The sequence below is a fragment of the Harpia harpyja genome, chromosome 11 (genome assembly GCF_026419915.1).
Source record: "Harpia harpyja isolate bHarHar1 chromosome 11, bHarHar1 primary haplotype, whole genome shotgun sequence".
In the NCBI taxonomy this organism is placed as follows: domain Eukaryota; kingdom Metazoa; phylum Chordata; class Aves; order Accipitriformes; family Accipitridae; genus Harpia; species Harpia harpyja.
In genome coordinates, this window is record NC_068950.1 from 40,970,462 (window position 1) to 40,988,177 (window position 17,716).

Here is a 17,716-nt window from a genome sequence, read left to right on the forward strand (position 1 = left end):
CATCTCCTTGAATATGAAAACACCCCTACAGCTTAGTCAACCAGGAACACACCAGTCACTTGCGACCAGCCGTGCAGACCGAGGCGGAGGAAAGAGTATTAATCCTTGTATCGCGGTGACATTAAACCTATAATGAAAGCTCCATCTTTCTATACAGGCATGTGAGACATATTGTAAATCTTTTAAACATGAAATATGTAAATCTTGCTTCTTAAAGCAGCAGCAAGCTTTTTAAACCACTCCAGCCAGTAATGAAATTCCTCGTGATACTTTTCACTATTCACTAAAGAAAAACACATTATCCAAGAGCTGGAGAAAAACCAAGAGCACAGAAGCAATGATAAGAGATAAATAAACTGCAGCTTTCATAAACCTGAAGCAAAAATGATGCACCTCCACTACAGTATTCCCTCTGATAGCCAAGTACTCTGAAAAACACCTTTTCTAAGCAACGCAAAAGTTCAGATTTGAAAAGGGAAATCTAAGACAGGCCTCTTGCACTCATCGGAGTGTGAAGCACCTTACTTTTTTCACTCCTATAGACATATCAAGCCAGAATATTCAACTTCTGTTACTCAGTCTGGTTTTACCAACCGCAAAGGATCTACACTGACTTACAGCATGAGAAAACCTGCTTAATATTGCTTTTGCAAGCAAGACGATAACAGTAGCGTCTTACAAAACATGGTTCTGAAATCTCAGAGAATGAAGCAAAGATGGTGCTTAAAAAGCATGAAAAAAATACGCAGTAATTAACTTGTACTCTGATTCAGAGCTCAGCAAGCAAAAAAGAGTATGAAGCATACTAAATATAGTAAATAACCAGCAATTAGTAATTAACCTTTGAGCTGGGTATTAGCTATTCAAATCTTTTAAGACAGCAGAGGGATTTAAACTTGGTTTCCTGCATTCAGGATAAGTGCCTGTCCTGGTTTCAGCTGGGATAGAGTTAACTGTCTTCCTAGTAGCTGGTACAGTGCTATGTTTTGAGTTCAGAGCGAAGAATGTTGATAACACTGATGTTTTCAGTTGTTGCTCAGTAGTGTTTAGACTAATGTCAAGGATTTTTCAGCTTCTCATGCCCAGCCAGTGAGAAAGCTGGAGGGGCACAAGAAGTTGGCACAGGACACAGCCAGGGCACCTGACCCAAACTGGCCAACGGTGTATTCCATACCATGTGACGTCCCATCCAGTACAGAAACGGGGAAGTGGGGGGCAGGGATTCGCCGCTCGGGGGACTGGCTGGGTGTCGGTCGGCGGGTGGTGAGCAATTGCACTGCGTATCATTTGTACATTCCAATCCTTTCATTATTGCTGTTGTCATTTTATTAGTGTTATCATTATCATTATTAGTTTCTTCTTTTCTGTTCTATTAAACCGTTCTTATCTCAACCCACGGGTTTTGCTTCTTCTCCCGATTTTCTCCCCCATCCCACTGGGTGGGGGGGAGTGAGTGAGCGGCTGCGTGGTGTTTAGTTGCTGGCTGGGGTTAAACCACGACAGTGCCGTACCACTCAGCCCAGTAGACAAAAGAGGGATCACCCAACTGTGCTGCCTCTCTGCATTTCCAATTCCCTTTTTCTAACACGTATTTTACACTGGAAGTCTAATGACAAGTCAAACGGTTAGTCAAACTAAAGATTTTTGCTTTTATTTTAGTTGAAAATGTAAATATTCAAATCATTATTTTAGTTAAGCAAAGCTCCAGTTATTTGCACAACCTTATACAACAAGTATTGATACTACTATGAGCTCCAGGAGCTGCAAGCAGCTTGCTAATTAACTACAATTCATTCTAAAAAACAATTAGAACTATAACAAAGGAGCACGTCAGAATCATGACTAAACCAATCATCAGTCAACCCACGTCTAGTAGGTTGAGACACACTGAAAACATCCAACAGACATATTGTTTTCCTGTAAAACTACTGTTGGATTAATGAAGTAGCATGATACTCAACAAAGAATTGCTCAATTACTTCCTAATTAAAGAGAATACACTGAAGAATATGTGTGTGAAGAAAAAATTGGCAATGCTTTTGCAATCTTCAGCCTCCTCCAGATCCTAAAGATCCTTGAATGCCATAACCTTTCCCAGTTACAGAGGTAATGGCAGCCACGACGTTACCATTAACCCAGATTTACACAGGTATAGCTGAGCACAACCTTAGTTGTACGGCTGCTGTGAAAATGTAGGGTGATTCCCAATGGGTACAAGTCACGTCAGCAACATGGGCTGCCATAAAACCACACTGATTGATTTTTATCCAAAATATATGCATTTGGGCATCCTTCACTTACACAGGGTTCAAATCCAGTGCTCAGAATCCCATGGGACACGGGAACCCTCCTGTTTAAAGTTTCTCTTTTCAGTTTCATAGGGTAACTCTTACTTTTCAGGAGCACTCTTCTTCAGGTAATTCTTCTCCTCTGTATTTTTATTTGAAGTAATAAACCCAAGTACGGACTTTGGTATGATGTACCCAACTACAGGGTAGCCTCAAGCTTTATCACATTCACCAGCTGTCCAGTCTCCTTTGCTTGTTCACTGGAAAGCGCTGGATGTGCTAGCTAAAAATGCTGTTAGTCAACCCTGTGCAGCTAAAGAGGTGGGATGGTTAAGGATAATTGACATAATAGATTATTGAGGAGTGTTTGAGTGAATTGCTTCACTGTTGCTCAATAGCTTCCTTTAAATTAAGGATCTCTTCATATGATCAAAACATACACTTACTCATTTGTTTATTTTCTCTTCATTTGAAGGGAACTTAATTCTGAATTCCCTGTGTACTTTACGTATTTACTCTTATAGGAAATGGTATTTAAAATGCTTCAATTACCACTTTTCTCTGACAGACTCTAATAAATCAAGAGTCCAAAAGAGTGACTCTAGCTTAAAGCCAGACCCATGCTGCTTCCAGGCAACACAACACCCAAGATAATTAAACTTCCCAGAGCACAGAGGATGCTGGTGCAAAGGTCCCAGCCACATGCTCACCGCCTCCATGTCTTCTCAGGACCCCATGTGGTGGGTTTAGAGAGCGTGGTACGCACCATGGTATACACCGGTCACATCACGCATATTTAAAAGAAACGCTGCAAGTCCAGAAATATCACTATGTTGTTGAACTAAACACTGAGGCTTTCAAAATGTTGACACAAGCTACAAAAGCTGTTGTAATTTACATTTACTATGGAGCAACAGGCCCTGACATCTGTCTTCTAGAAACACAAGCCTGGCTTTAGATTTAGATACCTTTACGGATATGTGCAATTTATTGCATGCGGCTGATGCAATGCAAAGATACTAAAATGAAACATGTTTTTCCATTCAACAGAAAACTGGAAACAAAGGGGAAGAGCAAAACATTTCAGCCGATACAGTGGCAAAAGCCAGCCTACACCAAATTTCATGTCAGCATGAGGAAGCGTGTCTGAGCAGGAAAATCAGGGACCAACGACAAGCTGCTGGCTGGTTCAACGTCAGGGTCAGCCTCGGCCAGGTTTGCGCATCCAGAGTTATTGCCAGGCACGTTCACTGGCATCAGTGGCATTTCTGGTCTAAAGATCTACTTCTGAAAGTAATGCACCTTTTGTGCCCAGTGTGTAGCTCCACCAGTTCTCCCTGGGGAAAATGGGAATGAGGACAGTGGCACAGGACACAGCAAGAGCTCCGATGGGGAAAGATGAACTCTTCAATGTCAGGGGACTACGGCACCGCCGGGGTGGCACAGTGCAGCCAGCCATGGTGACACGTGATGGCTTTCTTTAACTGCAGATTGGAAAGACAAGTGATGGCGAGAATCCAAACTTCCATGTGGGAGCAAAACTCCACTTCTAGACTGTGACAGCGGAGACAGCTTTGGATGCTTGCAGGGAATAAACTTTACAATGGAAGGGAATTAGAAAGAACCCCAAATGTACTGTTTTAAAATACTTGCAAGGCACAGTTATACAGGTCTATCGAATGCTTTTCAAAATGACAGGTGACTGGAGCTATAACCAAGCTTGAGAAACAAGTTATTTCTATCTTCGTTTTTGAATACCTCATCATCACGGTATTTTCCAAACCTTGAAGTCTCCTCAGTTTCAGCAGGCAAAAAACCCAAGACCCATGTACTTCCGTACATAACGCACTGAATGAATCTGCAAAAATTTACAACAGCTTCTCCCCAAACTGATGCAAAATGCATGCAGCACTTTCCCCAGAACTGTATTGCCTTTAATTTGTAAATAAACACCAAATTGTGCAACTGCTATCATTTAATACATACAGTGATACAGACTAGGTAAAGCTACAAACTCCACTACTTAGAAAGCAGATTGTGTGTAAATAAATGTTTTAGCAAATTACTATGAGCTGCAAGGTTCTGAGCAAATCAAAATGTAGTGAATCAATACAATGTGCAGCTGTCAACTTAATATATCAGCAGCCACCAGATAAAATCTGCATCAGTCATATTGCATAAAAGACAAAAATTCACTATATGTAACAGAACTTTACCCCACAACCAATGAGCTAGACCTACGGTTCAGCAATGTTCTCTTTTTTCCACTTTGGAGAATATCGAAAGGGACAGAATATTACCCCAGAAAATGTATAGGAATCCAGCTGAATTTAGGAATGCAAACACACATGAAGCCACTAGACAAGTGACCTAACAGGCTGCATAACTACAAGGGGCCACTGAAATGTTTATCATTTATTTATACGGCCCGAGTTCTGTATTGAAAGTACAAATCTGAACTGCCATACTAACACCCATGTCACCTATATCCAACAAGATAACCATGTCACCAGGGCAAAACCTGCAGCTTTTGTTTGCTCCCTTGTTTCTTGCTGTTTGTACAGTACAGAGAGAGAATGATGAAAAACTGATTAAGGGCAGTGCTGCTGGATTACAGCTTTCCCACGCTATGGGATTATGTCCCAAAATCCTAAAGGATTGCACTAGGAAGTAAAGTAGGTTCAGTGCTTTGATAGCATGTAATCATTTTTCTGGAGGTACAGGGTTTAGGATCACATTCAGGGAATGGTATTACAAATACAGTAATGGAAACCTGCTAGCAGGACAACTCCTATGGATTAAAAAGAGCTCAAGATGTGACCCACAATATCAATGTGACATAAAAGAACAATTAAATCAAGACATTTTATTCTCATCTGTGAAACAGCATTCCTACACTATTAAAACCCACTATTTGACATGCTAGATATAAAATTATGGATGGACTGAAACCAGAAGTTTGCATGGGCATATTTTCAATGATCAGAAACTACCCAGACTAAGATTCATAATCTTAAACAATCTATATATTAACAATGGATTAATTCTAACATCTAGCCCTCCAGATTGTTGGAAATCGGACGCTGAATTCAGGTTAACAACTTTTTGAATGTTCTTGCTCTACCCGGCATTGCAAGAACAATTTTTCAAGATTCAGTTGAAATATCCCTAACTTTGAGCTCAGGTGCTAAAACCTACATAAGCCATATATATAACACACATGAAGAAATGTGTTATGTTACAGATGTTATAATCTGGGAAGACTAGGAAGGACGACCTGGTTTCTGCTTCCTGTGCCATTAAAATTTTTATCAAGGAGTAAACCACAACATACCCCCAGAAAAAATAGCTTAAAAAAAAGAAAACTAAAAAGTTATACAAAGTCAAACAAAAAAAATACAGATTTAGTTATTACAGCGCTTGATCAGGGAACTAATATCCCACCAAGTACAGTAGCCACAAGTTGATGGCTGTGATCTCTGGGAAACATCCCTGATGGTGGCTAGTTCCTCTCCTTGGAAAAGAGGCATGGGAGTTTGAGCAAAGTCTCGGACCCATCCTCTCACCTCAGCTGAAGCTGAACAGAGCCTGCTAGTGAAAATTCAGGTGTTTAAGTGTTTTTTTGCTGTGGATCCACTCCAAACTATGAGTTGCATAGCTGTTTATGCTGGCGCTGAGTGAGGGTAAAAGGCTTTTATTCAGACTCTTTACTTGCATTTTGCACAGGCATAAACAGAAGCAGAAAATATAAACCAGCAGAAGATGAGGCGCATGGGTCTTGCTAAAAGGAAGGAAAAACCACCTTGACAAATCTCAATGACCTTTTCCAATGTAGAAGTAATTAAATCACAGATAATGACAGACCTTGATTGGTAACAGGCATACCTAACGCAAAGTCCAAACAAAATCGCTGTGTCAGCTACCTGCCCAACGTCCCAAACCTGCCCCACGGCATCAAGGGATCTGCCTCTCCTGCCTCAGCCAGACCCGACTGAACGCGGGACCCTCCTGCAATGCCAGCAGCTCCCCTCTAACCCCTACGGAAGGAAAAAAAAAAAAAAACCCAAACCCACAGATACAAGTATCTCAAGACATGACAGTGCAACATGAGCAACATTGCTGGAGATCACCTAGCAACGTCCGCTGCGATTGCCCAGAGGATAACACAGGGCAGGGGATGCAGGTCGCAAAGGGAACGGTACCCACGCCGCAGACGGAGACAAATGGCTGATGTGTGGAGAAGTTGTTATAATAAGAGCCTCCTGCTGCAGCACGGTCTCGCTATTGAAGACATGGATGTGACAACAACATCTCACCTCCCAGGCTCAGCTGTTACCTTTGGCATGGTGCTAAATGTTTCCATTATAAGCCAGCAGTGGTATCAGAGTAAATATTGGTATTAAATCAAAAGGCAAGCTGTGAGGAGGAGCACACGGAGCAGAGGTGTTTCCAGCACTGCACAAAACCTTCTCAGAACAGTTAGTGCAAGGTCTACACTACAGATACTGATACGTATATCCACTTCTGCCTAAAAAAATAGCACAGGCCCACCAGAACATCAAAGAAACTCATGCCACAAGACATTATCATAACAAACTTAAGTATTTTCAAAGTTTGCAACAAGTAGCTGTGCCTGTTAAAAATGCACATCCCACACCGCAATGTTAAACCTCATACATGGGGTTTAATTGAGTGTAACTAAGTCAGGGCATTTGAACACAGGTGTCTCTTGTAGCAAACGTAAATAAAAACGGACAGCTTTGCCAGCACAGATGGTCAGAGGCTGGGTCTGTGCACTCTCTTTCTTCTCATTTTTGAAAATTTGATCCTGAAAGCCTGATTGTGGAGGCCGAAGTCAATGTTACCAGTCTGCAAGTTGTTTCTGTAAAGCCACAGACGCAAACCTAGGGAAAAGCCAGTGTTACAAAGCTCTTCTCCAGACCAAGTGTCACAGAAAGAATTTACTTTGTAGAGAATGGTGAGAGCTATCTGAAAACCTGCTTTGAACTACTTTATTCCCAGACATTTCGGTATGCTGTTTCACCAGGGACTGACTTTCCGTGCGAGCTGGTGGAGCCCAGGGCTGTCCATGCCTTGTGGATGACGCCAGGCACACTTCCTCTGACACGAGACCTGAACAAATCAGACCTGCAAATGGCACTGTAATCCCAGCCAGAATTAAAACTGAGCTTTCTCAAACGCAGATTCCTAGTTCGAGCAGAAGGATCAGGCAGCCCTTACGGCTTCTAGACCTGAGCGTGCTCAGGTCCAGCCCAGCTTCATCTGCTCCTCCCATGCCTTGCCCTTAAGGCAGCCAAATTACTCCTCGTCCATTCCACCCTGGTTTAATATTTTCCGTGTCGTTGGTACTAGCCAAGTGGCTGCCTGCATTGTAAGGCATCAGCTATAATGCCTTGAATCTTTACACAGCAGCAAGATGAGTTGTTTGAAAGCCTTCATAAAATTGTAAGCAGATAGTTTAGACATTTTGATGAGAAGAGAAGGTTTTGTTGTGACGTGACTGACAGTCTCCGGGAAGGGTATTTACAGTCTGACTCTTATTACTAAAAACACCATGACAGGTAGAACTTGATGTGGATGTATAATGGGGAGACGACGGGAAATTATGACAAAAAGAGCTCATTAAACATTTCACTTTTTTAGAACAGTTAATTTCACATACAGAACTACAATTTCTAAGTGGACCGTGTACCACTTAACACAAGCTTTTTGAGGTAAGCTTGTTTTCTTTGTCTGGCTTGATGTCTACTCTCAGTGAATAGAAAATAGGAGAATTGGTCTAAGCAGCAGAGAGAAAATTGGAATGAATACAAGAAGTGTGAGTTGATACAGAAGAAGGGAGAGATACTGGGAGGAAACTGGATACAATGAAAAGTGTGTGCTTGGAGCTGACCCGGCAGAGGAAATCTACAGGAGAGAAGGATTTGCTGGGAAGGGATGCAGCAAAGAGATGGGGAAATAAAAGAATTACATTGAGTAAGCAATCTTTTAAACCCAATGTCAGAGAAGTGACTTGGCAACCAGCCACCACTCATAATGAGTTCAGTGGGTACGTTCAAATTTTGAGATCCGAGACTCATTCCTTTCCACCTCATTTGCACCATATTTACATTACTTGGTATCAGAGATCATGAGGAGTCACACCATGAAGTACTTTGACACCTTCTGACAAATAGCCTCACGCAATGGCACAGTACTGTGCAAGTACATCAGCTGTCTCGATGCATATACAATGTTGAATACTTGTGCTTCATGGCACTACCAGGAAGATGCTTCATACCTTCAGCCACTATGGGATCTCATACACACAGAGAAATCTTTGCCCCAACGGTTCTGGTTTCTTAGAAAGCTGTATCTTATTGAAAATCAGTATGAATTACACTTCCCAGTTTCAAAGCAGCCTTTGAGAAAGGGATTCTGGCTTTTAGTTTTTACACTGTGGTAGATCTCACGCCTCTTAAGCCTAACTATTTAGAAGTTATCATACCTGCAAGTCATTTAAAGTTCCTCTGCAGCCATGAAAGAACGATGTCCAGACGTGCATTTATTTCCACCCGAGAGGGACATCTCAGGCAGACAAGGAATTTCCCCATGAAGCAGCTATTTCTCTCCATTGGCTACAGAGTCAAGGGTGGATGGAGGGCATCTAGATGACTGCTTCAGTATCCCTCACTTTCATGTGCAGACACTAGAGATAACTTGCCTGGGAACACACCAGAAGAAAAAAATCCCAACATGGAAACCCGATCTCTGTCCAGGGAACGTGGGCAATTCAGTTTGAACTCAAGCAAAACTTGCTGCATTTTTATTGTGTTGCATTTATTGTCAGGAGAGAGAATGCTTTGTGCCTGTAACCTATTAGGAGCTACAAAAAGTTTCTCACTTTATTCATCCATTATGAAATTACTGAAAGCAAGATATCCTAATAAAGAAAGTGTCCTTATATGTTTAAACCAGGTAGATGAGCTAGATTATTTGCCCTCAGATTGAATTTTAGAGGTTTATATAATAATGACAGCTATAAATTGAAAAAAAAATTATGGCAAGTGTCTCAATGACAGAGAGTCTCACATGTGGAAGGGTAAGCAATAAATCAGATGGGCAGTGGAATATTAAATTGCTAATTTTAAGAGCTATTGCTGCTTTTCTTTTTTTTTTTCTTTTAATACATACTAATAGAAAAAGGTAAAACAAAATCTCAGCTACTTATTTCTTCCTTTCTTCTCTTTTTTTTCATAAATTAAAGTACATAACTTGTTTGGAGAAAAAGCTCTAATCACTTTAAATTTAACCATGAAATAGCAAAAAAAAATTAAGTCTGCAACCAGCTTCATGGAGATGACAGATTAAATATATTTGATGATTACAGAGTAGGTTCCATATGCCCTATATCTCAGTCATGCTCTTTACCAGGACAGTCTAATACCAAAGTGTCTGCACACATGATTGCAAGTGTACTGTACACACAGTCATATTGCAACGACCTAAATTACAGACTATACCCAGAGTAAATTTGAAACATCGCTGAAGGAATAATAAAAAAGTCGCAGGAAATGTACAGCGGAAAAATTGTAACACTGAACTGTATGAGAAATGAGTGACAAATCTACAGCTATTCCATGCCCACAAATACCTTAATTAGTTATGCAACATGAGTTATTTTACTAGGTTTTCCCAGGCAACACGATGACGCCCCCCTCCTCCTAGTGGCTTATGAAATATTTATGGCAAGTTTTGTTTGTTTGTTTGTGCAAACCACAGAACTGTCACAATTCAGGCCCCCATCCAGCCCCTCCCCAGCATTTATCTTTTTTATTCAGCATCTCGGTCTCCGTGCTTAGCCCAAGCTGTGCAAGTTACCTCATCCTCACGTGAAAGGAGTCTCTCGTTCTCTCTCTTGAATACAGGCATTTTTCCCATGCTTACAGCAGACTGAAATTCCTGACCTTCTCCTTTGTTTTTCTCTGTTCTCACACAAATCCTCAGAAATACTAATTTTCTGTGTAACCTATGCAATCAAACAATTTCTCAAGGTATTTATAGCACAAATTTGTATTAAACAGTATAACCCGCCCTTCAGCAAATGCATGCCTTGTCGCTAAGGCATCTGTCACTCCACTTCTTCTCTCAACCACTTTTTACCATTCCTTATACATTCTGGGGATAAACGCTTCACCTCTTCAAAAACTTAATACACAGAAAGGGAATGGTGCCATTTGGATACAACAGCATATTACCCCGATTTTTTAATAGTCTACTGTCCACCCAAGGCACAGGACAGAAAGAACTGACAGTCTATATTGACCCTTAGCCTCTTGTATACCTAGAGCACTACAGAAATAATATGTAGCAATATTGGGAGGAAATCTCCATGTGCTGATTACAGCCCACAATAACCAGGAAAGCAAGGCAATACATAGAGAAAAAATTCTGCCACTCAGGAATTTGTTGAGTGAGGTCTTTCTGCACACTTCATCTTGACGTAGTTCCTTTCAGAGTTTCCCACAACTGTTTAAACTAATGGCAATTGCACATATCTGCCCTACAACTCTACAGCTCTTAATAAGAAGTAAGACCAGAAGTAAAACCACAGAAGTCAGTTCTATTGGAAAAATAATTGCTTTTCTATGGGGCATGTTAGGTTGGATTTTGATGTAACTTGTTCATTTGGGTTTTTTTTCCAAACGACAGAAAAGTAATTCTAATGCAAATTCCCATTTTTTTTGGTAAAATTTGATTTGAAGCTCCTTACGAAATCTTTCCCTATCAGCACACTGTATTCACCAGGAAGTCTTCTGAGAGGTATAGACGTTATCACCACAGAAAATTACCGTAGAGGTTACAGACAATATTCTGACATACCTGTTCCTAATGCTGCTTCTCTCGACCTCCACTCTATTCAGACCTTGCCTCCCCTGCTGTCCTACTAAACCAAGCTGTAAGGAGCAGTATATACAAAGTCCGGCTCTGACAGAGCACACAGGGGAGAAAATGCAGCCCATGCTCACTCAGAGTGATAAGCCTTGTACAGCGTTGGGTAATAGAAGAACCCTTCTAATCCAGGCAGCAACGATTCATGCATTAAGGCTCACTGTTGACTCTTAACCACAGATAATACATTTATAAACGGTGACTTTCATAAGAATGAGTTGGAGAAGACAGAAAGGAGATTTAAGTAATGAATGAGATGGATATAAGTGACATTACAATTCTGGTTACTCTGAACCAACCCAGTCAACCCATAACACATCACTGATAAAATTCACATCACGAGGAACGTACCAAATGTTACATACAATAATGAAAGTCACAGAAGCTAAGAAACACACCTTCTTTACTTCATATAAATAGGGAAGGTACTTACACTTACAGGTTGACTTTTTGGCACATCATAAACACCTTCCTTCTTTTGGCTGGTAGGAACCTGCAACAGCAAATGAAAACAAAGGTCATTACCCAAGCAGGTTTGATGAAAAATTGAAATCAGCAACTGATATTTATGTACAGGGTAGTCATTTAATACTAATGAAATCAAGGATGGTACCCTTTTCATCCAAGCGGTACCATTAATGGAGAAGATACTGAAGAAATAAAACACGTATCTGAATTTTTTAAATCCTAAAGCCCAGTAGTGTTCAGAAACGAGATTTTCATTCTCAATTAATTTTGGTTGCATTAAGTCCAGGTGCACTTGGATCTCCTTCCTACTTAGATGGTTGTTTTTTTTCATTTTACTTGAGGGTTAGAAGATGCATATGGAAGTCACGATCAGGTCAGTATGTCATCTTCCTCCATGGCAGAGATCCAGAGTAGAGCTACTGATCTGAGGGGAAAAAGACGTTCGGCCTATGGCGTTAGATTTCTTCCTTCCAATTCATTTAATAATCTAAGTCAAGTAAAGTCGTAACATGTACCCCTGCAGTTATGGGGCCCTGCGGCTGCTCTGAGCGGTTTGGTTACAATGCTGCAATTTTACTAAGGAATTGTTGGCCTGTCAGAGTCTGACACAGCCAGGGAGCTGAAGTCAACAGCCTCGCATGGACAGGGGACAACTCACTTAAAAAACTTAGGGCGAGTCTTTAATTGAGTTAACAGTCATGATTTACACCTTGGGCATTTATAACCTGCTCACGTAAATTCAGTTGCTTTGTAATACTGGGCTTTGCTTGCCTAAGGACTGCTGGTTTACATATTTATAATTTGTGATTATATTTCTCTTCCTTCCTAGAAGCACTGAACATCTATTGTAAATGACACAAGCAAAAAGAACAGTAAAAACATGGTTTAAACTGGCATGAATGCTCTAAATAAATCAGTGTTACTTTTCCACTGAACAAAGGCATTCAGCATAATGTTACATTTCAGACGTTAGTGAAGCCTCACAGGTCAATAGGAGAAATAATATTGCAGATATGACAAAATGATGACCTTTTTGTTTCCTAAGACAATAAATATCTTAGAGTTCTGATACTAGAGTAGGACTGGTTTAGGGGAAGCTGAAGGAATGGTACTTATTCAGTGAGATGTGCTATCATTTCTTATTCTGTATAATGTATCAAAAACTCTCTCTACTGTTCAAACATTCTCTTGTTCATGTTTAAACATCAAAGTCTTCATGGGAAACTGTGTATCTCTAACTTGGCACACATTGTAGAAGTTTGTCAAGAGCATGAGCGCAGAACCCTCACAGAAACTGAACGGGTCTTTTAGAAGATCTCTTCTATTCCTATCCTGGGAATGACTTCCTTGCCTTGGTTTTCTGAAAGTACTGGCCACTTCCACTAAAACCACCTAGCACATTAGGTATGTGAAACTGGTAACAGTGGAACAATTCAATTTCATGGAAATAGTCTGTAAAGAGAGAGAGCTTTAAGTGACAGTGTAAGAGCAGAAACCAAGAACGGTCTATTTAGTAAGTCACTGGAAAGCTTAGTCTTCATAAAAAGAGGACAAATGTGGTAAGATAAAACTATTTATAAACTATCATTAGGGTGCATTGTTCTTTTCTCTCTGGAAAGTTTCCCCTTCAGTCATGCTCCTCTTCCTCCTTCCAACTTTTCCGTGATGTCATCCCAATTTGCACACTCCTATCCACAGCTTATTGTGGAATGAGCATTTCCCTGCACTATTGATCCCCCCTTTTTCACTCCAGCTTATACTCAGAGAAAAGCTCCTGACTTCTAATATCAAGACAGAGAAACTTTTCTGAAAGACATTTTTCTCTCCCAACTCAATACCACCTATCTTCTTGTTGTCTTTACTTGCCATGTATCATCACGCTTTTTTGCATTGCTACTTAGACTGGGGGTCTGCAAGGGATTTCTCCTGTTTTTTCTTTGATTAGCAATATCAGCAAAGAGGTACCAGCACTATTGCTGCTGACAGCTCTGTCTCTGTGACAGGCTGTGAACCATTTTGATGTACTTGCATCTTACCAGCAATACAAGCACCGCAACTGAGAAAGCCCCATCTCAGATTGTCAGCTCCTCATGGAGCAGAACTTGCCTCTCCACAGAGACCAGTGCTGCTACATACACAACACAAAATCACCTAACAAAATCCCATCCCCACCTCACTAAAACAACAGAGGAAAACAGATGCTATTAAGAAATCTGACACTAGCTGAGAGGATTGGTACATGCTCAGTGATCAAGTCTTTGCCTAACTAACACATTAGAGCAACTTATATAGACAGACGATATTAAAAAAGCAGACAGATACAGACAGTCTTTGGGGTAATGTATCAAAGAAAGGTGACAGTCAGAGAAAGAACACTTAAAAAGAAAGTTGTGACCTCTACTACGTTAAAAAGAAATAGAAATTGTCACTTTCGGCACATATCTTCCACTTCCAATTACTCACTGGGTAGGAATCTTTCCCACCAAGGGAGCAGTGAATTCTTTGCATACCAGCTCTTGGTTGAAAAAACAGAGCAGCACCAGAAGAAAGATTTGGTGAGGCTGAAGCGAGGATGCATGAGGTTACTGAGCAGATGCCTGTTTACCAAAGTGTAGTATGGGGAAGGCTTTGTAGTAAATAATAGAAGCTGGCACCAATTTGCATCAAACTAAAAAAAAAACCACCAAACAAAAAAAAGAAAAGAGGACCTTTTCTCATTTCATTTCTAATAGTAGCTTGGATGGTTCTGAGATCATCAAGCTCTTGTAAAAGAAACAATTTTGCCAGCGATCTGAGTGCAAGATCTGACCTGTGGGAACCCAGATTTATAGCAAGCCAAGAGCTGACGAAGTCCATGGGAACTAGGAGGCTCGCAGCTCTGGGCAAGTCTACGGTAGCGATACTTCAGCATCTGTCAATTACAATAGATAACGGAAAAAGACTCCTAGCTCCCTAATCTCAGTATTTGCTGTATTCAAGGTATTGTCTGTAGTAAATACAGAGAAGGACAATGCTAGACTGCATATACTGGGAACATGGTATATTAATCACAGGCATTTTCTGTGCACCACTGTGGGAGGAAACACTTCATCACATCCAGATACTGTCAAATGAAGCCTTGAGCAATTCTCTGGTGACTTACAGGACAGTAACAGCAGTACCCTGAGATGAGGCAAGACCTCACTATCTGCTTATCATCTTCTATTTCCATTTTAAGAAAAAGAAACTGTCCAGAGTCCTCCTGTTCTTTAGGCCATTCCTCAGAACACAGTTCCTATTTCTTCCCTACCCACCAAAGTTTGCTCCAAGATCTCCAAACACTGGGACCAACAACCCCATTTTGCTTGCTTCCACTGGTACTTCTCTAAAATGTCACTAAAAGCTCTGCACTTCGATGAACAACAATCAGAATTTTTTTGTCTGAATGTAGTTGTCATAGGATTTTCGTTTCTAGCACAAAACTGACAACTAGAGTAGTAATTTTTTAACAGATTGCTTTCCTGAAACTAGTCAAACTGTCAACACTATGCGGTAGAAGACTTTCAACCTTAGGCACGCTCTCACCTTGAGAGCTTTGCATGTCTTGGTCTAGAGATGCAGCAAGATGCATATTCTAGTGTGCATGGCAGGGGTGCCAGGAAATCAACAGAGACAGGTTAAATGTATCTCATTTTAATGACCCTGCCATGGGGTCTATAAGATGGTTATTTTCTAATGTTTAAATTGCATTTCCCTTTCTCACTTTGCTTCTTTCTATTTTGGCTTACAGCTACTCTATCCTTTCATTTTTTCTATTATCTTTCTACATTTTCTTATTACCTAAAAAAATACCTTTCCTTTTCTTTCTTTTTTTTTTGTTCTATCCTTGCTCCTGTCTACCTTAAAAGAGCTTTTCCTATTAGCAGATCAACCTCTGGTACAGCTAGATGAAATGCCTAATCACTGCTTGAATCTCCTTCCCCTCCATACTAAATGATTTCCTCAAATCACAATTTTCTTACAGCATACAGAGATTTCTGTCTATCTTCAGATTTGCCTCTATTATGTGATACAAAATGAATTACATTATATTTTAATAAACCCTGTAGTGATCCCTTGAGGATAAACTGAACGACGAAAGATTGTTTTATATTGCTTTCAATGTAATTTTTTGTCAGTGTGAAGAATGCGAGCTTGGGCTGTAACATAACATATGCACTCTGAAAATATTTTCCTCAGCCTGGGGGATGTCCATTGAGAGCTCTTAGGTTTTGCTCAGTTCTTTCCTTGGTTAGCCAGAAAGAAGAGCACTACCATCAAAATGTCTTTCTAAGAATTACTTGGATGGTCTGCCCTCCATGAGATTTCAGTATCCGTTTCTTAGAATAGGTGTAAAAAATTTCAAAAAATTAACAGAAAAAAAGAGAATCCACTATTTATCACCTTATATGGTGTACTCAAAAGTTTAAGACCTTTCATAAGTTGACAGAGTTAATAAAATTTGCAGAAGCTGAAATGACAAACAACAGAAAAATCACACTGAGACTGGGCAGATTATTCATGTCATGTCACCAGAATGAAAAGCCAGACATTTTTGTGATGAATGAAAACTAATAAAAGTGAACTATATATGAAATGTACTTTAATAAATGCTTGCAATTGTTGCAATGAAAACACCGAAGTTAGCGATTTTATACCTGATAAATGTTTTCTTCCGTTTCAGGCTCACGGATTGGCTCGTGTCCAGCCTCAAACACAATGTACTATTACACCAGCCGCCAGAGAGGAAAAGTCAAAGATGAAACAGAAGGGAAAAAGGCGATTTGGAATTCCACGTAAAAACATAGGCAGGCATTAAAGAAACAAGTTCAAAGTACAGGCTGGCAGCAGGACAACTGGTTTGTTGGAAAGCGCAGAGTAAGGTTGTTTCATATTTCATAAACCGGCAATGAATAGACCTAAATCTCCTCTAATGATCATTAGAGCAACTTCCTAATTCTTTCTCACCAGGGAGACTGCCTGTGGCCCAATATTAATTTTCTGAAGTCAACGTGAATTTTGCCTCTTTTACATAATGGCAATTATTTCCACATATATTTATTATCTATGAATAAAAAAAGCTAAATCCAAACTGGGAGAATAGGCTGGTACTCATGTAACAGGCCACATGGAACAGGCCACATGGCAAAAGGCTGTCACAACACTTTTGATTTTCAGGTACTTGCTTTATTGTGAGGAGCACAAAGTAAAACTCCTGATATTATGAAAGCTGAATAGTAATCTGGGGCATCCTAAATCTTATCATCTTTCTTGCTGCACCTTAGGCACTGTTCAATATTCACTAATGGTTGAATCAGTTTCTTTCAGCGTGCCTCCCACTGACATGCCTGTGTGGAAGAACACAAAATCTCCAGGAAAAAAAAAAAAGTAACCTATCATATATTTTGTTTCAGCACAAAAACATGAGAAAGAAATTACATCTTTTTCTTCTTCATACTTAGTAGGGTATCGGACATGAATATATTGACATATTCCTGATAATCATCTTCGCTCCCAGACATTCTGCTTGGATGAAACAAGACTTAAATTTCAGATCTATTATTAAATCATAGCTCAAATGCCAACAAGGGAGTGTGTTATAACGTCAATTCCACTGTTGTTTTTTCCAAATATTCACCCTCTGAATTAAATTCTAGCCCCGCAGAAAATAAAAACAAAATGTCAATTTATTACTATCAGCACAAGGTAGTAATAAATTGACATGTTGTCAAGCATTGGAACAGGCTGCCCAGGGAAGTGGTGGAGTCACCGTCCCTGGAGGTGTTTAAAAGAAGTGTAGATGTGGCACTTAGGGACACGGGCTAGTGGTGGACTTGGCAGTGCTAGGTTAATGGTTGGACTCGATGATCTTAAAGGTCTTTTCCAACCTAAATGATTCTATGATTCTAAGATGTCACCTTCCTTATTCTCAAAGTAGCTCCTTTTTCAGTTAGGTAGTGTATTCAAAAATGATGACAAATCTCATTTGG

General features: G+C 40.2%; 1 protein-coding gene across 20 annotated transcripts in view; it reads right to left on the reverse strand.

The window, feature by feature from the left end:
- Positions 1–17,716, reverse strand: part of DAB1 (DAB adaptor protein 1) — a 474,713-nt gene that overhangs the window by 23,099 nt on the left and 433,898 nt on the right. For 11 of the 20 annotated variants that reach the window (XM_052801584.1, XM_052801580.1, XM_052801592.1 and 8 more), the window contains 2 exons: positions 16,385–16,450; positions 11,674–11,733 (listed from right to left, as the gene is read on the reverse strand). In XM_052801584.1, coding sequence (XP_052657544.1) covers positions 11,674–11,733; positions 16,385–16,450 — 126 coding nt within the window. The remainder of the gene's footprint in view (positions 1–11,673; positions 11,734–16,384; positions 16,451–17,716) is intronic. The other 9 variants (XM_052801596.1, XM_052801598.1, XM_052801594.1 and 6 more) reach the window with 3 other exon arrangements.